Source organism: Hyperolius riggenbachi, chromosome 3, assembly GCF_040937935.1.
Source record: "Hyperolius riggenbachi isolate aHypRig1 chromosome 3, aHypRig1.pri, whole genome shotgun sequence".
NCBI classification, from domain to species: Eukaryota; Metazoa; Chordata; class Amphibia; order Anura; family Hyperoliidae; genus Hyperolius; species Hyperolius riggenbachi.
The window spans coordinates 127913229-127938109 of NC_090648.1; the positions used below are offsets into that span (position 1 = coordinate 127913229).

The following is a 24881-nucleotide window of genomic DNA, read 5'->3' on the forward strand; positions in this document are numbered from 1 at the left end:
AATCACTGCAAATACTTTTCTGTAAGATTTCACATTCACTGGCACTACACAAAAAACCAGCAGCCATATGAGCCAGTTACACACTGCAACCAGCTAGATGATGCTTCACTCAAAGGCATATGCAGGCTTTGATAGGCTTGGTTTCCTTCCTTCCCAAGACAGTAGAAAGCTGCATGTTAATAGATTTTTTTCCTGACCACTTTCATACAATCTTCTATTTATAGATAAAAGCATGTCAGGGTAACAGGATCTATGCAATAGCTGTAGGAAGAAAATCATTCATCCAATTATGCTGGGAATACACCATGAGATTTTTCGGCAGATAGATGGTTCGATAGATCATTTCCGACATGTCTGATCTGATTTTCGATTGTTTTTCTGATCGATTTCTCATAGAAGTGAATGGAAATCAATCAGAAAAACAATCGGAAAATCAATCAAAAAAATCGATCGGACAGTAAATCTGCTGAAAAATCTCATTGTGTATTCCCAGCATTATAGGAGCAGGGGGAAGAGGAGTCTGGGAAATGAAGACAGCAGTTTGTAATCACTTGCAAGGGTGCAGAATTTGCATAGGAATTCTACCTTGTAGTAGAAAAATAAAAAAATGAGCTGACACAGAAGGGCAATTTTCTAATAAATGACAAAATGGAATATTGCATGTACATATAAACATTAAGGACTAGTCCACAGTGCTCAGTTGTGTTGCAGAATAACTCTGCATGCCAACTGACTGCTCATACAATCCTATGGGCCTGTTCACAGTACTGCATGCAGGCTTCATACTAAAGTCTTTGCCCGGTCTCCATTGCAGTTCACACCACTGTGAACCCAGCCTTATGCTAGGTACACACCATACAATTTTCTGGCAGATTTACCTGCCAGGTCGATTATTTCCAACATGTCCGATCTGAATTTCGATCGATTTTCTGATTTTTTAAAAGTTTTTTTGATTGATTTTGGTTCAATTCTATGAAAATCGATAAAAAAACGATTTAAAAAAATCAGAAAATAAAAAAAATCTATCAAAATGCAGATCTGACATGTTGGAAATAATCGATCTGGCAGGTAAATCTGCCAGAAAATTGTATGGTGTGTGTACCCAGCATTGAGTACAAATAGAAAAAAAAATATGCTGATCCTTTCCTCCCATCACCAACCTTACCAGCCAAACACATATAAACCACAGAGCTTGTATTCTGCAGTAATCAGCCTATTCACTGCTAAGCCTGCCCACAGATTACCGGCCCCAGTGCTCATGACAACCATTAAAGTGGCAATAACTGGGTCAATATTTACAGTTAATTCATTCACTTTGATCAAATAGCCCAACAGTATATTGACTCGTAACATGACGAATGATAAACTTAAGATCAATTTTGGACAGTTTATCATTTGAAGGAGACATCGTTCTAAGAGGTACATACAATTGAGCAGGTGGGAGTGACAGACAGCGATAATGAGGACAGCAGTTTAAACGACTCTCCATCAGGTTTCTGATGTTATAGTGATTGAGTGGTGTAAGCTGATGGATCAATCACTATTCCCTGATAAATTTCCTATCATGGAGTGATCACCTTACAGATCACACCTCTATAGGAACATGTATGGTTTACAGTGGGATTATACTCAAAATTACATTTTTGCTTTAAAACATTAAACACGGTAAAAAACAAACAAACAAAAACAAACCACATATAACACAATACATCACTGGTCTGATGTCATTTGAATGCATATGTACACCTCATTAGTTGACGCTAACTGATATTTCCAGCTGCAGGACAAATGATCTATTAGACTTGTAACTAAGGCCTCATTTTCATCTTTGTACATTTATGCACAAAAAGCATAAATAGTATCACTGATCAAAAATACATTTCATTAAACATTTTGCTCTCATAAGGAGATGCAAGAAGACAGTAGAATCTCATTGGTTACATACCCCAGCATCACTGTCTGCATAACTTTCATCCTCAGCCTATTGCGTTGCTAGCACCAGCATCACACAAACTAGGATTGCGCTTAGATCATATCAATTATTGTTGTTATCTTAATTTAGCGACAAAAAGCCAATGTGGTTCAAAATATGGTTGCGCAGCACATCTTGTACTAAAGCACACATAAAAGGTTTTACACCAAGGGCTGGTTCACTGTCCTTGAGACCGTTGGGGGCTGAGTGAAACTAAGGTGCCCAATTTAACTTACATGGGGCTTCTTTCAGTCCCTCAATGTCATTCTGGTCTGCTGCTGTGCACCTACAAGAGCTGGCCCACTTAACTAGTTGCTGGCTACGGCGCATGCACGGTCATGGCTGGACCTCCTCAATTACGCTCCCATAACTGGAAGTGTTCGGTGCATGCACAGTTGCAATTTTTACAAACTGCGAAGCACAGAACGCTCCCGACCATGGGAGTGCAAACAAGGAGGTATGCAGCTGGGGGCCGTACATGCAGCTTTCAGAGGGGACAGCTACTGAACTGACCGGAACGACAGCAAGGGACCAGAAGACTACAGGGGGCTAGAAGAAGCCCTAGGTAGTTAAACTGGGCACCTCAAGTTTACTTAAAGTGAACCTGAGCTTCGACTGCTACTTACTAATAAAGAGGAAAGCCTCAAACAAAAAAAGCCACAAACAAAAACAAACCTGCATTACAAAAACGATCTGTTCCAATATTAACCTATGGAACCATTCACATGTTTGAACGGATCGCAAGTTTCTTGAAGCACCTATTTTTACGGACCGGTGAGTCCAGCGGACCGGAAACGGAAGATTAAGCCCTGCATTGGGGGCAATGGAAGAACGGAACATTTCTTCACACTAGTGAAGAATCGGACTGTTCGGGGCAAAATCCACAGGGGAGGGGGGTGATTCGATTGTGGGGACGCTCCATTGGGGGTGTTGGTCTGTGGGGATGTGGGGACGGTCCACTAGGGGTGGATGTCTGCGGGGACGCAAGTGTGAGTTGGCGGGTGAGGGTTTCTTACCCATTATCCTCACTGTATCCTGAAAATCTACACCCACCAACACACAACAGCCTCTTCTATATTCCTGGAGATCAGACAAGATGTGAAAGCAAGAGGTCAACAGGTTTCTGAAGACAAGGAACTGGAAAGGAACCCCTGTGCTGCAAACATCTTCTTCTATCCTCAGATCTATATTTATAAGAGAAAAATCATTAGTACCCCATGCCCCCATTACTGATCAGAGGCTACTAATACATTTCTATGAGAAAGATGTAAAAGTACATTTATGCTCTAAACATTCTAAGAGTCACTCCTGTCTCACTCAGTAAAACTTGTTACTGACCCGAGGAAGCAGGGTCAACCTGCGAAATGTGTAGTCATTGTGCAATCAATATCTTTTCCAGTAGCTGTTATACAACTCATTCTTCTAGAGGTAGGCCAACATTCCCTCTCTATTTAACGTTTTAATGTATTTTATAATTGCGGGCGCCTCCTCCCAAAAGAATCACTCAAGATTACCTAATTACAAACAAACAGAAGACATACAAGATTTGGTTTACTGGTGTTCTGACATACACAATACAATCTGTACATGATTTTGAGTAGTAGCATATTGTACCATATATGTGCCATAGACAGCAGCAGGAACATTAAACCATACTCTTCATAGTCGAATTCATTGTAAGCCTCACTTTGCAACTTACAGGGCTTCTGTTGCTAATGTCTTGGTGCCAGATAACACAAGACACCTTACATGGAACCAAGCACCACTTTCTTTCCCTGGTTTCTAATAGCTATAGAAGCTGCCATGTTTCCTCTTCCCTTCTAGCTGCACATTATTTATCCAGGGGGAGGTGTGAAGATAGCATCTGTAGCTTCTGTAAACTCTTTGAAGCATAGTGTCCTATGTCTCCACCCCCCTGCTGATGAAAACTTTTGTTTTCTCTCTGCTAATGTGTGCAATAAAATAGATACATCAGTCTTTATCTGCCTGAAATGGTCGGGCAGATCATGGAAGTAGGGTAAAAAGCCTCTGCTAAACTTTTAAATGTAAAAAGAATAGGTAAAATAATTTTTTTTTAGTAATGAGCCACATTATTGGCACTCATTTTAATGTGCTATTGAGAAGCCCTGGATGCTAATAATGGTGCTTGGTTCACTGGATCCTGAAGTGAGAGTTATATGGTGGCTGACATATTTATTTCCTTTTAAGCAATAGTAGCTGCCTGCCAATCCTGCTGATTTATTTTGCTGCAGTAGTGCCTAAATCCTATGCCTGAAACAAGCATGCAGCTAATTAGATCAGAGGGCTTGATCTGCATGCTAGTTCAGGGTCAGTGGCTTAAAGTATTATGCTGGGCATACACGGGTCGATCCGGTGGCCGATTAGCCGCCGGATCGACCCCCGCCGCGTCCCCGCGTATCGATTCCCACTCGTCCCCACCAGCGCTTCTTATCACCCGCTCGATTCGCCGCTATTGGCCGCCTGCGGGGATCGAGTGCGGAATTGATCCCCGCGGTGATCGACCACGTCGGATATCATCAATCGAGCCATCAGGCTCGATTGATAATCCTCCCCTCAACGCGTGTATGCCCAGCATTAGAGGCAGAGGATTAGCAGGACAGCCAGGCGATTTGCATTGTTTAAAAGGAAATAAATATATATCAAACTCAATTTTCCTCCCACTTTAAGTGCCCTTTAAGTGGCCTGGTGGAGTCCATGCCTTTTGTATTAAAAGTGGGAGTTACTCATTTTCTGTTGTGTATTAAATAGTTAAGGTTGCCTGTGACCAAGTGAGAAGTGTTGCACTATATTTCAGTACCAAAAGGCAGCATGCATTTAAGCATAAGGTTCTTTACTTTACATGTTTGCAAAGAAGTGAAATTCGTAGCTGGCTTAAAGCAGCAGGGAGGGCCTGTTTCCACTAGAGGCGATTGCGATGCTGAATCGCAAAAACGCAAATCTCTAGCAATTTTAAAATCGCTAGTTTGCTACGCAACATAGGAATTGCTGTAGGTAATTTCCACTACCGCGATTAGTTTTTGTTAATAAGGCCTGATTGCGCCACGGAGCGATTTTTGCTGCGATTTTGCTATGCTATGCATTGCAAAATTGCAATCGCCGGGAAAAATTAGGACTTTGCTGAATCACTTAGCGCAAACGTTAGCGATTGCTAGTGGAAAAGGGCCCGAACAGCCATATTGTCCAAGGAAAAAAAAAACACATATAAGTAAATAAATAATGGTTATACTTACACAACAGATGTATTGTACTGTCCACATTTTGATTTCTGTGAATCTTATATAGTAAATAAAGAGAATTCTGATAATGGCATTTTACATCTTGCTTCCCTCTGACTGAAACCAATCCTGATGTAATTTTCCCCCTTACTTTTTTTTCCCTCATAGAAACTGCACTGTCATAGCTAGCTTGCTTTGTAAACACATATGAGCACAGCATAGATCAGATTTCAGCAGCTCACTTGAACTGCCCTCAGCCACTCAGCGAGGAGCAGGAAAGTGGGAGGGGTGGTAATAAGCTTCCTTCTTGTTGGCAATGGCAAAAATAGAGCCAGGCTGATTGAGATAAGATTTATTAGAGCAGAAACATTTCTAAATAGATTGGAGTGCTTACAAGCGGGGTAAGGTTGCAGGCTGCATATTAAACACAGAGCAGTGGGTAAATGGAATTTGATTTTGTGGCTGATAATCCCTCTTTAACATAGCAACAGACAATTTTTTTTATAACTGTAAAGCACAAAATCTGTATGCAGCACACATATGTGTGCAATGTTGCTTTAATAAAAGTGGCATTACACTTTTATACAGTCAGTCACTGTTGGGCTGGTCTTGCACCATACAATTTGTCCAGTCTTACCAACAGTGGTGTAGTACGAGTTTCAGCAGAGTACAGTATAGTCCTCGTTACCTGGAACACACCTAACCAGCAGTCTCAACCAACCAGCACAAATCTCCGCCAGTACTCATAATGTTAACCTCTTGACGACCAGCTAACGCCGATTGGCGTAAACTGGTCGTCTGCGGGTTACCATGGAAACGGCCGCTCGATCGAGCGGCCTTTCCATGTCACTTCACGGAGGGTGTCTCCGTGAACAGCCGGAGAGCCGCCGATCGCAGCTCTCCGGCAAAATGTAAACAGGCGGGGAAGAAATCCCCGCTGTTTACATCATACGGCGCTGCTGCGCAGCAGCGCCGTAAGGCAGATCGGCGATCCCCGGCCTCTGATTGGCCGGGGATCGCCGGCATATGATAGGCTGAAGCCTATCCTTCTATGCGCAGGACGGAACTCCGTCCTGCGCATTACGGAGAGAGGGAGGGAGGGAGGTAAGGAGGAAGAGGGCGGAAATGGCTGCGGAGGGGGGCTTTGAGAAGCCCCCCCCCCCGCAAAACGCAGATGGCCGGCGGCGATCAGACCCCCCCAGCAGGACATCCCCCTAGTGGGGAAAAAAGGGGGGTAGTCTGATCGCCCTGCTGCACTCCTGATCGGTGCTGCGGGCTGTAGAGCCCCCGCAGCACCGATCAGTGAAAAATCCATTGGTCGGCAAGTTTAAGGGCCAACTTCTTAGGCTGTTTGTGGGCTTTGCTGTGCTTAAATGACAACTGAAGTGAGAGGGATATGGAGGCTGCCATAATTATTTCCTTATAAGCAATACCAGTTGCTTGGCTATCCTGCTGATCCTCTGCCTCATACTTTTAGCCAGAGACCCTGAACCCACATGCAGCAGATCAGGTGTTTGACATTATTGTCAGATCAGACAAGATTAGCTGCACACTTGTTTCTGTTGTAATTCAGACTCTACTGCAGCCAGATAGACCAGCAGGGCTGCCAGGCAACTGGCATTAAGAGGAAATAAATATGGCAGCCTCCATATTCTTCTCACTACAGTTGTCCTTCAAAGTCTGGATTCCATGGCTCCCTCAAGGTTAATATACTTTCAATTACTGAATTGTAACATTTAATACAGAGTTTATGGTATGTACAGTATGTAGAGTGGGGTATAGTACTGTATTATTTGTTATACCAATACAAGGATATGTATAAAAGCTATTGAAGAAACTCAAAAAAGGTTTATATGCAAAAATACAAAACAGTCTTTATTGAAGACGTTCAAAATATTCAAGGTTAGTTAAATTGTATGTTTCGGGATAGACCCTTCATCAGGCCTCCACATATAAAGTCAAATCTGGGTAATTACTGTATGATCTGGACAACATGAAGCCAGGTAAGATCACTAGTCCTATTTTCACACACAGAGACTGCACGTAGCAAGGGCTGGACTTAAGATCATACAGTAATGATCTAGATTTGACATTATATGTGGAGGCCTGATGAAGAGTCTATCCCGAATCAAGTCGACGTTGTCACCTCGAAACTTACAATTGCACTAATCTTGATGTTAATCACTGTATGTTTGCCATCCTCGGCTATGGACTATGCTCCTTGAAGGATACCTTTTATGAATATTTTACACGACTTTTGTCTGCAAAAATACCAAAACTATTTATTGAACATAAACCTTTTTGAATTTTTTCAATATCTTTTATACATATCCTTGTATTGGTATAAAGTTTATGTGGGTGTTGTGGCACACCTCTAAGGATATTGTCCCTCATATCTTCCTCTGTGCAGAATATAGTATTGTATTAGCTAGGCCTATTTTTAACATGGAGTCTAAAACAACCAGAAAGCACACTTATCTGGCATAAGCTGTTCCCGGTCGGTGCTGGATAACTGAGACTCTACTGTACATATAACTTGGATATGTTGTTCAGTCAGGTGACTCTACTACATACATTTGGTAAGAATGCACACAGACAGTGCAACCCCATCCTTGGCCTGATGATGGCACACTGCTCATAGATGTAACCCCACTATATCTGCTCTGGTCTACATTAACATACAGCTCTACACGCCCATATTTCCTTGGCATTCGACTTAAATATTCCCTGCTCTTTTTCCAGAAGGATCTTATTGAAAGGTTTTTGCTACATTTGTATGATTAAAAAAAATCCTTCAGAGGCTTGGGGGGAGGCTATATTTTCTTTTATCCAATTAAGCTAATGGATACAGCCATTCCATCACCATGATAAACTATTGGTTGCAACATGACAGAGAATGAAAAAGGGAGGACGGGTTAGCGAGTCAAACACAGAGGATATTTACAGAGGGGTCGCACTGTGTGAAATGGCCAATAGGGTCGTCTGAGTGTTACATCCAACGTAGGAACAGCTGCTGGCAGTCTGCTTAGTAAAATGGTCCCAGTTCTTTCTTAGCAGAACTTGATGGCATCCAAAAAGAGATTAATCAACTTTGTCAAACCGAAAGCTCCGCTGAACAGATGAAGGACGCAGTTAGCTGTGTGACTGCCGGAACGACATTATTCAATGTAATGAAATGTGCTTATGTTCACCTACATCTCCCAAGTGCTGCAGGACAGAAGAGGTAAGTCCCTCCTGAATAATCCAAGTCAATTCACATTAACGTCCATTATTTATCATCTTATTTAAATACGATGTAGGTTGGCTGGTTAAGACGCGCTGTAAGTATACTCACACACACATACATACATACACACACACACACACACACACACACACACACACACACACACACACACACACACACACACACACACACACACACACACACACACACACACACACACACACACACACACACACACAATACCATATAACATAGCAGCAAATGAAAGAAGAAAAAACTACGCAGGAGGTATCATGATCCAAGCGTTTGTCTCAAACGTCGTCCTCCTGCAGTGTTTCATTGATTAAGGTCAAAAGACGGTGCCTGTCGTGCTCATTTTAAGTCAGTTCACCAGTCTGCACTTGACTGTAAAAAAAAAAAAATCAGTCGAAGGTAATGGTGGTAAGAGGGGTGACCTCTAGCGTGTGCTCCAGCGTGTGGGACTGGGGAACATGGAAATCCGGCAAAGGTCCATTTCGATGGTGACCGTATTCAAACTTGATGCGAAGCTCTCCAATTTTTGAGAGGGGCAGGATGTCTGGGATCCATTCGATGGTAAACAGAGTCGGCTCTTTCTGGTCTGGAGACGTATTTCCTGAAAACAGACAACAAGCATGTTAGATTAGATATGGATTACCAGATAGTATTTTCCATTTCCATTGCCTTCAACCAAGCACAGTTGCCTTTTTATTTTTGAAAAATCAAAACACAGCACCCTCCCACACATTTCAGTGTAATCTCCCATCCAGGCTAATATCGTCCAGGAAGGCCGAGCCTGAATTTCTCACCCACCCGCCATTTTCCAGTCTACTCTGCTGTATGTGAGGCCGCAGGCCTGTGTCCCGCTGCATACTGTCACTGACTGCAGCTTGCTCTGCTGAGTCTCAGAGGCACACCTCCATTGCGCTGACCCAGAAGTGCCTCTCTGCTCCGCCTCATGAACGGGGGGAGTGGTGGATGCACTGCCACTACTGCGGTAAAGACGCACAGAGCCTGGCGATTTAGCAAGCAGTAGCAGTTGAGGCCCCCTGTTGGCTTGTCTTGGTGGCTGTAAGTAAATATTCAGGTGAAGATTGTAGCGGACTGTGACATGCCAATAGTGCCATCGATGTGTACAACAGGCGTGAGTATGGTGGATCTGTGCAAACTGAGCTTTGCCAGCTTTCAGACTTGCTTTTTTACGCCACCAAGTCAGCATGTGGATATATACTGTCACTTTAGCTTTTCTGTACGGTGGGGTACCCCAATAGTTTGTGGAGTGAGTCCAGGGGTGTTTCTAGCCTTTTTGTCACTCCAGGCAAGAAGTCTTGTGTCACCCCACCCCTCCCCCTAAAAAAACACCAGACACTAGAGAATATAAACCATGTGCCAAATAGGGTGGATGCATAATACAGGGAGTCCCTGAGAAACAAACAACCTGCCGTTCCTGTCGCATTTTGTTGCACACGTCCTTCCTGCACTACCCTAGCTTAGTGTGTAAAAGCAGAGAATAGTGCAGCAAAAGCTGTGCTCTCACCTCTCTGCTGGAGTCCAGTGCTGTGCATCCACCTGTCCTCTCACCACTCACCCTAGTGCCAAGCATCTCCTACCACATGTAGCGTGATTACACGCTACATGAGGAGAGCCAGCACTAGAGGGAGCAGAAAACAGACAGGATAGTTGCACTGGCACAGCACTGAACTCCAGAGGGGAGGTTAGAGCACAGTTTCTGTTGTGCTACACTTTGCCTTTACACACTGGACTTGGGGGAGCGCAGGAGTGGGGACGGGAACAGATAGTGGGACAGAGAGATGCACACAGAGCCGGATCATCCATAAGGCAACTTAAGCACGTGCCTAGGGCCTGGAAAGAGTCCAGGGGTTCGGTTTATACTAACCCCCGACAAATCTTGTCAAAAAAGCTAGGTGGCCATCAAGTGTAGGTGCAAAGTCATTGCTTGCCCAGGGCAATATTTCACTTTAATCCATCTCTGGAGGCACAAGGGGCAGAGGTGGCACAGGGGGACAGAAGGAGGCACTAAGAAAGACAAAAGGATGCACAAAAGGGACACAGAAGGAGGCACAGGGGGAAAGAGGGACACACAGAGGAGCAGAAGTGGCACAGGGAGACAGCTTAAGGTACAAACACCCGTGGGGAGCGTGGCTTAGCTCGGGGACGGGGCTAAGTTCAGGGGGCAGGGCTTAATCAGGGGCAGGGCTTAATCAGGGGCATGGCGCTCCCCAGGACGTATGACACTCCAGGCAGTGGCCTGTGATGCCTATGCCTACAAACGCCCCTTAGTATGTGTGATATGTACACAGACTCTGTACTCTGCATGCAGTACAGCCTGCCCAGGTAAAATACTTCAGTATATTAAACTTTTCATGGCTGAAAAGATATTTTGTTTATACTGCGCGTCTGTTTTCAATACAAACATTCCAAGTCCTCAGAATTCGCTTTAATGTGGGTTACAAGCAACCAGCCAGGCTGGATAAGAGAGTACGTTCCCAGTGTATAGATGAATTAAATCGACAACCTCGTGTTGACAAAACTGCAACTATATAGCAGTCTGCCATTTCCAGACTAGAACACCCCCTCACTTTTACTTCTGCTACAGACAGCATAAGAATCTGTTTTATTTGTGTGCCAACTTTTTCAATTACATTTTCATACATCTCGCTGCTGGAAACAGTAATTCAGTGAGAGACGCAACCTGCCAGCATCCCAGCGATCTGAATTAGCACTTTTGGTTGCACCCTTTCATACTCTATTCCCCTGACTGTGTCACCCGCACACACACCAACTTTGAGGAAAGTTTTCAGCTCCAATGGCCGGATGGGCTGCTTCTCCAGGCGTCCATAGGTTTCTGCAATATTCTCTACCTCCACCTTGGGGCATTTGAAGAGATCATATGTTCCATCTCTGTTCTGGACAAAACTTCTGGTGATTTCTAGCGGCATCTGTTTAGAGATATCACAGGGGTACACAGATTATGCTGTTCAATCTCAGAAGCATTTACCTGCTTATTTATGTGTGGATTTAATGTATGGACAGTGTAGTGCAACTAACTGCCATCTCATTTGGGGAAGTGTGCATATCCTCTGAGGCTCCTGACCATACCAAAAATTACCAAAAACTGAGTGGATGATGTTTAATCTTGAAGCTAAAAATGGCTGTGTGAAGCTGGCCACCCTGCGATCAGCACAAATTAAAATCCATCATGTTTGGTTAGTGCTACATTTGCGCCCAAAAATAAAGATTTGTAGAGTTTATTTTTTCTTCAGAGAATGACATCACCCAGCCCCCCTACAACAGCGACAGACATAAAACTGGTTCGGATAGGTAGTGCTGCATTTAGGCTAGAAAAATCACTGTTCTAGATTTTTTAATTTTTGTGATATTAAAATCTTTGTAAAGGTCAAACGTTCGCCCAGCCACACAATATTGTCAGGGGCTGAGTGAACTTGCCACCTTTATAAATAGAATTTTGATTTTTGCAAAGCAAATGGGCACAAATGCAACACTACACAACTATACCAGCTTCTGTGTGCCATTGCAGTGGGGCTCGATGACATAATTGTCAGGAAAAAAACAAATAAGTGCTATTATGGTCAAGATGAAAGTAGAACAAATCTTTGATTTTGCAGCACAAATAGGCACAAACATAGCATTAACCAAACATGATGATTTTTTTTATTTGTGCTGACTGCAGGGGAAGCAGCTTTATGCAGCTGCTAAAAGTATAGTTCAAACTGTCAGGAATCTAAACAAGTCACCGCAGCCGCTGCTGGAGTTCTTCAGCCTGATGCGACACATGTAAAGGAATTACATAGAGAGATGGAGGAGGTTTTGGGTTCTGCCATAAACTGCACAGTTTATTGGGAATTGAGGCCACATGTACTCATGGATGTATTCAATTATTAGATGCACCCAGATACAAAGTCCTACAGGCAGCACAAGAAAAAGTCTAGTCTATACCACAAGATTATCAACATATTTTACAAAAATAATAACACGGTTTTCATTTATTTTCCATGTTACAGCAATTCAACAGAAAAATATTCCATTTAAAGAAAATTAAAAAAAGGGTTTCAGTGATCCATTCCCAGCATTAAAGTACAATGTTCTGGGATCTGCTCAATTTTTCAAGAATGATGGATTGAGCTCAAGTAAGCATATTCTGAAACACTGCACTTTAACTGGTTACTGAACGGTTTCAAAAAAGGATTTAGTACCAAGGCTGAAAAGAATGTGTGTGAAAGAGCCCTTAATGTAAATCTCTGTTTTAGTGATGCGAGGACCAGCATTGGTCAGGGTTAGTAACTCTCCCACTTGCATGTAAAGCTTTATACACCTGAATCCTCCCCACCCTGTAACAAAGAAAAACCTCCCCTGGGGGGTACTCGCCTCGGGTGGGGGAAGCCTCCGGATCCTATCAAGGCTTTCCCCGTCCTCCTCGGTCCCACGGCAGCGGCGAAAAACCTCCCGGAACGGTGGCGATGTAAATATTTACCTCCCCGGCTCCAGCGCAGTAACGGCTCTCCGCATGGAGATGGGCGAAAATAGACGATCTCCTTCGGGCCGCTCTATGGCGCAGGCGCAAGTCTCCTGCGCCTGTGCAGTAGAGCGGACCCAACGGAGAACGGATATTTTCGTCTATCTCCGTGCAGAAAGCCGCAACAGCGCCCCCACTGGAGCCAGGAAAGGTAAATAAATCAGCGCTTGTCAGCCTTGTCGAGGGACGACTCCGCAACTCTTCGGGGGAGCCAGTGCTGGACTGCCTGCAGCTACAGGGGTGGGTGAAGCCTCATTGGGACCCTGAGGCTTCCCCCTACCAGGGCGAGTACCCCCCAGGGGAACTTTTTTTTGTTACAGGTTCTCTTTAACACTACCTTTTTGCGTGGGTGATTCTACCGTTATTAGCGCGGTAAAAATCACTGTACACTCTGGCGATTCCCGATGATCGCAGTCAGCGCTTTTATAAAGTACTGCATCGTGATCGCTCCTGAATCATGAGAAAATGCTGCAGGTAACACATTTTGCAATTGCTGTTAATTGTGTAACGCCCACGATCGGCAGCAATCGCAGCAGTGAGATCACTGCCATAGGGTTACAACTGCGCTTCATCGATTAGCTGGAGTCACCCACTGATCCCCTAGTGAGAACAGGCCCTTAACTGCTGGCTTTCCAGAGTTACACTGTGATAACATTTAGAGTTAAGCAGCAATACGCAGCAAGGTGGGCACCTACATTAAGAGGCACCCCTCCTGCATGACTGTGCTGGCAGACCAGCTGTAAATGTATACACAAAGAATTGGCATTTCATGACTACTTACCTCTGGTGTGTCAAAGATTTGCTTAACATGTAGTATGTTAGTGATGTGCCAGGTGTACTTGGAGAACGTTCCAAGGGGAAGGGCATCTTTTCTCACAAAAGCTGAAAATAACAAAAATATTAGCTTTACTGAAGTAAACGCTCAGTCATACGTAAGCAGGTGTTTCTATTGACAGTGGCTGGATAGCGTCCTGGTTAACAGCTCCGCCTCTGACATAGAAGACCTGGGTTCAACTCCTGCCGGAAGCCAGTTCAGTAAAATGTCCTTGGACAACTCCCTAACACTCCAGTGTTGAGCGTGTCCGTAGTGACGGCAGCTCAAGCACTTAGAGCCTGAGAAAATCGCTATATAAAAATGGTAGCATGACATGGTTACATAGTTAGTTGGGTTGAAAAAAGACATACGCCCAATGAAAAAAAATGTAAGTCACTAGCCTGAAACCTCACATGCATCAGTTGATCCATAAGATGGCAAAAAAAAACCTTTCAAGGCTTGGACCAATTAGCCCTAAAAGGGGGAAAAAAAATCTCCGGATCGACTCCACCAGGAATGACTTAGTAATTATAGCCATGGATTAAGTGATCACAACATATTAGTATGCTGACAGGAAGCTGGCAATAAAATTAATAAGGGAAGTTATTTCACACAACAATGACCTATGATGACCTAGAGTCCTTTTGAATGTCCAGATTGAGATGCCACTGTACTTATTTTTCCTTCTGGACATGGTCACCACTTACCTTAAGTCATGTTACATGTTTACTTCTTGTTGAATTCTTATGGTTTACTTGTAACATGTCTAAACTTTTAAACTTTTGGACTAAACAATAAAATTGTGTTACAAAAATAAATAAATAAGGGAAGGCAATGGAAGCCTTATATTCCTCTCCTTCAAGTTTAATAAAAAGGACAAGTTCGTAGTGGAATCAGTGAAAGACATTAGCATTGACTGGTACTCTAGCTGGAGTTGCTCGATAGCCGGTGAGCAACCTTTTAAGTAAATTATATAAAACAAACCTCCCCTGAAGGAGAGTCATAAATGGTGAGGGCCGTTGGGAAGGCGGCTATCACCTATCAACTTTGAACTGCAGCAGTGAACAAAGATGAAGGACCAAATACACACAAAGAGCTAGGGAGCAGCCCTCCCAAAGGTAATTAACCGCCTTGGCGTTGATTCTTTCTGGATTTTAAGGTCTAAAAGCAGTGCAATTTTTTGCCCTAAAATCTGGGAAAAAAATCACGCTGCAAGGGAGATCTGCAGCAGTTTTACAATCACTCCCATCCCTGGCTCCAGCGCTGCAGTTATGCCTCCATCCTCCGGGTGGCGCTGCAATTCTAAAGTAAGATTGCCGGCTGTCGTCATTTATAAACCTCCCTTATGGGGGAGGGTTTGTTTTATATATTTTACTTAAAAGGCTGCGCAGATCCCTTGAAAAATGCAGGTGTTGCCTGGTGCTTACGAGGCAATGCCTGGCATTGTGAGGTGTAACTAGCAGGTTATGTCTATGCGCTCTATGCAAATCAAGTCACTAGGTACCACAAAAATGCCAGAAATGAGATTTTCAGAAAAACCAGCCAATGCCAACTTAATCTCTAAACTGGCTTTGTGGAAAATAATGAAGCTTACATTGTCCCAGCACTTTGCTAGAGCTGTACACTGCCTCTGAATGCAACAAATCACTTGCAGCATGAAGAAGGCATACTTACGAATATGCCGCCGATAAATGGCTTACCCTGCTGCTGCACAAGTCCCGTCGGCGTTAATTACTATTCCCTCTCCAGGCCGCCATGGATAGTGGGGGAAAGATGAAATTTGGATTCCAGCTATTGCTGGTGGGCGAATTACAGTATTTTTATCGTATTTTGTGCTCCCTCTTTTGACGGCGCTCAAATTACTCACTGAGCACCGCTATAGCCGTAATTATATATGAGCCGGCAGCGCTCATATCTCTGGTGCTGTTTTTACAGCGCCCATGAAGTAGCCCTTAAAGGGGAACTGAAGAGAGAGGTATATGGAGGCTGTCATGTTTATTTCCTTTTAGACAATACCAGTTGCCTGGCAGCCCTGCTGATCCTCTGCCTCTAATACTATTAGCCATAGCCCCTGAACAAGCATGCAGCAGATCAGGTGTTTCAGTGGTTCAGACTTATAAGTCTGATCTGACAAGACTAGCTGCATGCTTGTTTCTGGTTTTAATCAGATACTACTGCAGAGAAATAGACCAGCAGGGCTGCCAGGCAACTGGTATTGATTAAAAGGAAATAAACATGACAGCCTCCATATACCTCTCTCTTCAGTTCCCCTTTAAACCTCAAATGTAAAGCAAACAAAAAAAAAACCAAAACTTAACAATATTGACAACTTCAGATGTACTATTAAGTACACACACCAATAAGTAGTCAAATGGAGTTGTGGAGTGGTGATAATAGTGTCAGATCTATGGGACATTTAAATGCTTCAAGGAACCTTATGGAATACACAATATACGGGGGGCTGGAGGAAGCCCCAGATAAATTCAGTATTTAATTTTTGGCTACGTTCAGAGTCCCTTTAGGCTACTTTCACACTAAGACGTTGCGTTAGATGCTACGTTAAGGTCGCATAACGTGCACCTAACGCATACGTCCTGTGATGCGTACTCTTGGACGCATGTGGCATCACGTGGTCCCGCCAGCCAATCGCCGCACAGAGCGGCGCTCCAGGAAGTAAACACTGCACATCACACCGTGCAGTGAATATTAGCCATGTGCCTGGCCGAGGAGGGGAAGACCTCCTCCTACAATACTACTGAGCATGTGCAAACAGTCTAACGTGGCTTAGCCACGTAGAACGCACAGCATGCAGCACTTTGAAATAACGTGAAGCGTTACAATGTAACGCAACATGGGCACTGTGAACAGCCCATTGATTTTTCATTGCTATGCGGTGGGCTGCGTTACAGGCTGCACTAACGTGCGCCCGTAACGTCTTACTGTGAAAGCAGCCTAAAGTTAACTTTTATTTCAGCTCATGTCCCAACTATACTACTGAATGGGAAACTGGGGTGTTCTCAAACCAAAGACAAACTGATCAAACTGCATTTGTGCAGCATTAAAACTTGTAATGCTAAAATGACAGATGAAGAGAAGTGAAAGTGTTTTGTGTGGTGTGTGACTTCTCAGTCAGACCCATGATGTGAGCACAAGGAAAATACCTGTAGTGCAGTTGGGGAGCCGCATCCTCACATTGCCCATTGAGAGTCTCTGGGAGAGTGCATCAAAGAAAGATTGAGGAATATGGAATACCAGAGGCTCCGGTTTACCTGGAAACATAAGAGGACAATAAAACTGTCTCTGATCATAGAGCAAAATGAGGACATACGAGATAATAACTAAACCAGAGCATCATTCAGATGGTGCTGCATACATTTATTTTAACACTAGTTGATGGCCCGGCGTTGCCCGGGTATGTATTTGGCTGGTGTTGGCTGCGCCCACTTTTTCTAACTCTAACACACAATTACTCAATTACCAAGTTTGTGGTCTTTGGCATCATTAATAATTTGCATTGTAATTAAACAAATCTGATTGGCTGATTGTGGCTCCACCCCCTTTTCAAATTTGAACCCCAGTCACCCAATGCCCAACATAACCAGGTTTGAGGCGTGTGCCATTAACAGTGCAAGAATGGGAGCAATTAAATATTCCCCTTCAAAATCAATAGGTGAATTTTGATTGGCTTTTGTAGGCTCCACCCATTTTTCTGAATATTAATCCCAGTCACCAACTGTGCAAAGTTTGAGAACCCTGCCATAAACAGTGAAAGAATGGCTGCAGTTTACATTTTCCCAGTGACATTTGTATTTGTCTCCACCCAATTTTTGGTTATGGGGATAAAAAGTATCCTGTATGTTATTCCAGGCAATGTACTATGTGTGTGCCAAATTTCATTCAAATCTGTTCAGCCATTGTTGTGTGATTGAGTAACAAACATCCAAATTTTCGCATTTATAATACAAGTGAGATTCCAAAACACAAAATAAACAATCTCAATGAAAGGCACGCCTTGTACACACCGGGGCATTTCTGTTGCCCAGCAGGGATCAGTACTCAATCCCTTGGGCGACAGCACAGAACCAGAGCTGTACGGATGCGCTGCGTCTGTTGCTACGGAGGGGGGGGGGGGGTGGAGGGACAACGATGAATCGGTTTATCGCGGGCGGGGGAGCTGGGAGAACAATGCGAGGGATTACTAAATCGGGGATTACTAAAGATCTGGCATGCGGGGTCTTCAGCAGACTTTGGATGGCTGCAGTACACACGCTGGTTTCTTTCAAGATTCTCGGCTGATCTGGTCTTTATAGTCTGCCAAAGCCCAAGTACAAACCAACTTGTGTATGTAGCAACAATGTACATCTGAGGGAAGGAACTAGCACCAGAGATACATTACACTGATTACCACAGCTGGAAATAAACATACCAGCTGAACACAAAAAGACTGATTCAAAGTGGACCTGAACCTAGGACTTCCTCTCTGCTCTAAAAGATAAGCAATGGCATATTATCCTTTACAGAAAAACATTTCTTGTTACAGCTGATGCAAATCCTGCAATAAATCTGCAGTTTGTATACGCCCTGCTTTCATGGAAGCAGACATATTGTTAACATCCTGTGTTTAACTATGAACTCTCTGCCGTGGTTGACACAAGTCTTTGACCCAGAAAAGAATAAATACAATGTATTTATTCTTAAAAGCCCTGAGGAAATTGCTACACAAAACATTTTTTTCAAGTGCTTTGCGATTTCCCCATACCTTCCATTATAGGGAAATCGCCCCAAAAATGGTACAGGCAGTGCTTTGGTGAGCAGATTGGAATCGAATCGCTCAGATGTGAACACTTTCATAGGGAATCATTGCACAAGGGCTTTTAGGGCTATTTTCAAAATCGCCGGTGCTAAAAAAAAAATTGCCAAAAACGCCCTAGTTGCGAAAAAGCCCCCAGTTCTACTTTCATCTTTCCAGGCTGTCAATTTGAAATTCCTGGATAACAGCACACAGGGGTACACAAAGTGCCTGTTTGCTCAATAAGTGGTGCAGAGATATGGTCAGTCTCTTCTCCATTCTCCAGTATCTTTATAATGCAGTGTCGTTTATACCACGGCAGTATGAAGCAGTTATGTGTAAAAACATACTACTGCGTGCATTTTCGAGCGGTGGAGATGGGGCTGCACCACTTTGTAATTTACTGAGCAACCATTACTACAGAACATGGCAGAGAGCAATAAGCAATGCAGGGCAGGGGTGAACGAGTCGGCACTAACCCCAATATGTATATAACTGAAGGCTTATCCTGTACACTTCATGCAGCAGTTTACTCACCATCAAATTGGTAATGCATAGTCTGGTGGATTCTCTCAGTCACGCTGGAAAGCCAGTCAGTGAAGGTCAGGGTCACCTGACTCTCATCCATCTGCTGGTTAGATGCTAAACATTGAAAAGGTATCGAACAATAAATACAAGTTACATGTTTTACAATAAGAGAAACAATACAAGGTAATGATTTAAATGAGACTATGAATAAATTACACATTAACCATATGTGCCAAACATGGGCCCAGGCGTATGCAGTTACCTTACACACATAACAGCAAAGACTTAAAGGACACCTAAAGTGAGAGGGATAAGGAGGCTGCATATTTATTTCCTTTTAAACAATGCAAATTGTCTGGCGCCTGGCTGATCCTCTGCCTCTAATAATTTTAGCCATAGCCCCCGAACAAGCATGCAGATCAGTGGTTCTGACCAAAGTCAGACTGAATCTACCACATGCTTGTTTCAGGGTTGTGACTTAAAGTGAAACTCCAACCTAGAATTGAACTTTATCCCAATCAGTAGCTGATACCCCCTTTTACATGAGAAATATAATGATTTTCACAAACTGACCATCAGGGGGTGCTGTATGACTGATTTTGTGCTGAAACCCCTCCCACAAGAAGCTCTGGGTACCGCGGTACCCTGGGCAAACTGCCACAATGTAACAATGTTCACAGACAGGAAATGGCTGTTTACAGCTGTCTGTAAAGCCAGAACAGCTAGAAACAGCTACATAACCTGCCCACAGTAACAATGTCACCATGTAATACATGTCAGAATGTGAATCTGGGAGAGGAAAGATTTTACAATGAGCAAACACTGACTAAATCATTTATACATAAGTATGGTAAAAAATGAAGCACTTTTTTTACTACATTATTTTCACTGGAGTTCCTCTTTAAGGACTACACATGCCAGAAATATCAGAAGAATTCCAGGAAATTTGCAATGTTTAACCCTTTTCGGGATCGGCTGCCTAATCTTTCTTAAGGACCAGGCATTTTACATGGGGAGCGGGGGGCATTTGGGGGGGGGGGGGGGGGTCAGACAGCTGGATCCCTGCTGAGCTGTGTCCCTCCTGTAGTCAGATGTCCCCCCTTTATCCAGCAGCCTTTACTCACCTCCCAGGCTCCAGTGATGAGCCGATGTGGACCCCTCTGCTCCGGCCGGCATCCCCGCTTATGCTGACACTAAGTTCCGGGTCGCGGCTTGATGACATTATCAAGCCAGGACCCGGCACTTACGTCAGAGCAAGCGGGGATGCCGGGCAGAGCGGAGGGGAGCGCCGATCTCCAGGGGAACAGCAGGAAGGTGAGTGGATCCTCTTCTTTCCCCCCTACCGCCGCAGCTCTTACTAGTGATCACTATGATCCACCGGCGATCATAGTGATCATGTGATCAGGAGCCAAGTGTGATGGCTTCTGATCACTGAGGGGAGATGTCAGCTGTCATGACAGCTTAATCTCCCCTCTCGGGTGCGCACTATCGTAGCGGGATGGTCCATTTTCGCGGACGTTGAATCTACGTCCAGTCAGAGCGGCAGCACCACCTGCTGGACATAGATTCAAACTACGTCGGTCCTAATGTGGTTAAAAAGGAAGGATTGAACTCCATCCCAATCAGTAGCCGATATCCCTTGGCCAGGAGAAATGTTTACCTTTTCTCAAATAGATCATGAGGGGGAAGGGGGAAATATGTGTCAAGTTCTAAAAACAGTGAAGCAGCAAAGTTTGTGAAAACTTGTATTTGTGCCATTCTCAAAACTTTTGAATGACTTTTTGATGTAAAACACTATGGACATTAGAGTGGATGTGTGACATTTTTACATCCTGCTTTGTGAAGCAGTTAGCTAGTGACTTGAAGAGATAAACATTCTGGGAAATCAAGACTGTAAATTATAATAATTATACAGTGTTGTGGCTGCCAGCAAGATTATGTTACATTTTTACCAACGTTAAAAAAACGACTGCGGGCTGAATTGCAGGATTATATTTAACTCCTGTCAGTTATATCACTTAACTAGCCTGTGTGGTCATAAATACTAATAATATATACACTGAAAGACATAACTTCATGTTTCAAAGGGAATTAGTGGAACTTTAACTCAGGATTGAACTTACGGCAATGGATCATGCTTGTCAAACACCAAAACAAAATTTTCTAAATAAAAATGAAATGAAGAATAGAAGATGTAAAGCCAAGTGTTGGCACTGCAGCGTGTATAGGAGGGTTGCAACTGTATCATCCAAGGCCAGCTGGTTAACCAGCTACCATGCTATACGTGCTCTGACATGGAGGATTCAATGCAGTCAATGGAGGAAAAAGAGCAGAAGTCCGTACTGCAAGCAATTCAGATTATTCCAATATTAAAATGCAAACATCAACATGTAACAGTGCTAACCAGTGCAACAGATCAACGGGTAGGTGCACATACTGGTCCTGGTGGGCAGTCAGTGGGTGTTGGATGGTGGGTGCAGGGTACAGCTGCCCGATGGCCATTTCACACAAAACTGCGCTTCTACAGAGACTTAGCGCGGGTCTGAGGACTTCCTGGATTAATATCCAGGCATCTTTTGTCATTTCCGTAAACATCATCACCATCCGCCTTATAGTTCCGTATATGGTGTCATTTGGAACGCATAGGTAATCCAAAATAATACGCGTGAAAATACGTGTATACGTAAGGGGAGTACGCCTATCATGCATCGCTTCCTACACCTGTGACTATTGCTAACAGGCGTGACCACTGAGAAGAAAACAGTAAACTCCATGCCGCAACAGAAGCCATCTAGTGGCGAAAAGGGAAACTGCGCCCACAAGTGCATACCAAAGTGGAAATAGGACCAAAGTATTATACAACTGGTAAAATGTGGGCAAGGAGCTCAGTCACATCATGCAAAACTTGGGCGGGCAAATCCCAAGACGCCAGTGGAAACCACAACGGAAGACATATACAAGTGTAAATACAAATATGTGTATTAAAATGTACATGAGTACAGGTGAAGGGAGGCTCAGTGAGTTGTGTCAAAAATAAATTATTCTGCAGGCAACCTTACCTGGTCTCTTTGCTCCAGAGTTGACTGTTGTCTTCTTTGCTGTATTCTTTTTCCCACTGTTGAGGGCTGGATCCTGGACCAGGGAGTTTGCACCTTAAATGCACAAGGATAGCAACTCAGATAGCACATAGTGTAACAAAAAAAAACTGGGAAGATATTTTGTGTGAAAAAAAGAGGAAAAAGGGATGTAAGGGACTGGGGGGGGGGGGGGGGGGGGGTGTTATGCACAAAGTACTGGTAAATATTGTGATGCGCAGGCAGCACATGGCAATATTACCATTACTACAGCCAGCAGTGTACTGCGCGTTACACAATTAGCATACACATTGGTGCAGGATAAAAATGAGTGCTACTACGGTTACACACGTTACGCTCGCTACTTGCAGCTAAAGTAACTGCAGTGTAATTCTCCCTGATAACTAATTAGGGATCATGAAACTTCCTGACAGCAGGAGAAAGATAAAGTTCAGCAGATCACCATTACTCTGTATGGGAGCCGAACAGACAAAAAACAAACAAACTTCAAACCTATATGTTTTAACCTTCCAACCAAAGTAAGACTATGGGAGTCCAGGAAAGCCCTGTATAGGATTAGGTCTATAGATACAAATTGCTTATATCATCAGTTTATTTTCACTTTAAAGCAACAAAGTAACAATTCCACAAAACTACACAGAATAATCACCTGGAGAATCCTCCTTCTTCACCTTCTTGGGTTTCAGCAATGGTGATGATTCTTCATGTATTTGGACCACTGTTTCCACAGTCTCCATCTTGCTGTCTGTTTCTAAGACAGTAATCTCTTTTAGACCTGGAAAATTTCCACAATAAATATTAACTAATATAAGTTGCAGAATACAATCACTAATATTTTTCATTCACACAGATGTAAAAACAGCTGTGACCCCCCCCCCCCCCCCCCCCAAACAGATTGCCAGATCAACTTTCCCATGATTGTCACACAGTAGAGTGAGCAGCAATGGCTAACCCTGCTTCATTCACCTTCCAAACCTCCTTATTGTTCAGTGAACCAAATTATAATTATCTTTTATTTAACTGCCAACATGTCTGTCTGTCGTTCTGAGCATTAGTTGGTCATCTTTTCAGAGCCCGGTTTTATGAACAATATTTGTACTTGCACACTACTCTGCCATAGACTCTAGATCAGGTTAATGACAGATGCATAGCCATCCTTTGACCTGAGCGACCGCTCAGGGTTGCGGCCTCCAGGGGTGCATGTGCACAGCACAGATCGCCCTCCTGACTTTTTCTAACTAGTCTGGCCCTGGCCGCATTTGTACCTGGCTCTGGGTCCATCTGTGGCTGCTGCGGGTGGTAGCTCAGCCCCCCTGGTGCCGCTAGGGGTGAAGACTTCAGGAACCTTCTGCTGCCTCTTGCCCACATCACTGTGTATACACACGCCACCCTCTAGAGGCACTAATGAGAGTAGTGACAGCAATGTGTGTCCTATAAAAAGTATTGTAAGGAGGAGAGTGGGGGTGGTGCCGGGGAGGGGGATGTGTGTCCTTTTATACAAGTAATGTAATATGTAAATGGGGGGGTACCTAGCGCTGTTTATTATTATCAGTAGTCATCTTTTCAGCAGATCTTGAGCTGTTTTGTTTTTGTTTGTTTTTTAATAACCATTTCATTTAGAAATTCTATTATTTTTATTCAAATTCCAATTCCGAGTTTTGTCAGACTAATTGACAAAAACAAAAGTGAGTGTCCCATATTCAATTCACTTTTTCTCCTGAGTTTTCTCCTAGGTGATATTTTCACACCTTGTCATAAAATGCATTTTAAACCACCAGCAAGCAAGAAAATACAATAATTTTGATAGCTCTTTTCACCAACTTTTAGGTACTCGTTCAATCGTAAAATGCTGAAAAGTTATTTTAAAGAGAAGATGAAACTGATCTCCTAGGAGATAACTCAGGATACAAGGTGAATTGCGTATGGACCTGTGTGTGTGCGTGCAAAGAAGATTAAGGGGCACGAAAATCAGGTTTCGCTCAGGGTGCTGGGAAAACTAAGGCCTGCCCTGGACTGATGTATGAGTGTTAAACCTGAATACCACTATTCCATATTCACTAGTCAACAGGCATCTACTGGTACTACTCCCCTGCCAGGTTTGTACTGCTTGATTTCAGCATCACACACTGGTCTAAGTCCCCCATGCACCTGCAATCCCGGAAAGAGCAGCATGTTCTATTCAACGTTTGATCAACAGAACTTAATATTAATGATGTTAACATTTGTTTTGCACTTTTCTCCGGACGGACTTAAAGCCCTTGAGAGCTGCAGCCACAAATGGCAAGGTCTGTAGGCCTCCCTGGAGTGTTAGGGACTCTTGCCCAAGGACTGTAGATTTTCTCTAGATTTTGTGTCTTCATCAAATTGAACATATTTATTAAAAGCTCATTTTTAACGTATGCTTATGCAACCCTCTATCTGCATGGTAAAATATAATATTTTCTTCTCCAAACTTTTGAACATAGGGGTACTGCTGACATCAAATGTCTGGCAACACTCTTTCTAGTTTGGAATACAGTTTCTTGCATGAAAGTTGACTTGCACTGGTTTTATAGGAAAGACTATTCCCTTTGGCTGGGCACCCTGTAGAGTGCTTTCAGTATCATTTTTGTTTTCTAGCAATCCTGGTGATTCCTTAAAGCCCTTCG

General features: G+C 43.6%; 1 protein-coding gene across 2 annotated transcripts in view; it reads right to left on the reverse strand.

The window, feature by feature from the left end:
* Positions 1 to 6299: 6299 nt before the first annotated feature.
* C3H2orf42 (chromosome 3 C2orf42 homolog) overlaps positions 6300 to 24881 on the reverse strand; it is a 33250-nt gene continuing 14668 nt past the window's right edge. For both annotated transcript variants that reach the window (XM_068274918.1, XM_068274917.1), the window contains exons 3-9: positions 22883 to 23008; positions 22198 to 22290; positions 19148 to 19252; positions 16983 to 17090; positions 13789 to 13889; positions 11253 to 11412; positions 6300 to 9068 (exon numbers count right to left, since the gene is read on the reverse strand). In XM_068274918.1, the coding sequence (XP_068131019.1) occupies positions 8857 to 9068; positions 11253 to 11412; positions 13789 to 13889; positions 16983 to 17090; positions 19148 to 19252; positions 22198 to 22290; positions 22883 to 23008 (905 nt within the window). In that variant the 3' untranslated portion in view covers positions 6300 to 8856. The remainder of the gene's footprint in view (positions 9069 to 11252; positions 11413 to 13788; positions 13890 to 16982; positions 17091 to 19147; positions 19253 to 22197; positions 22291 to 22882; positions 23009 to 24881) is intronic.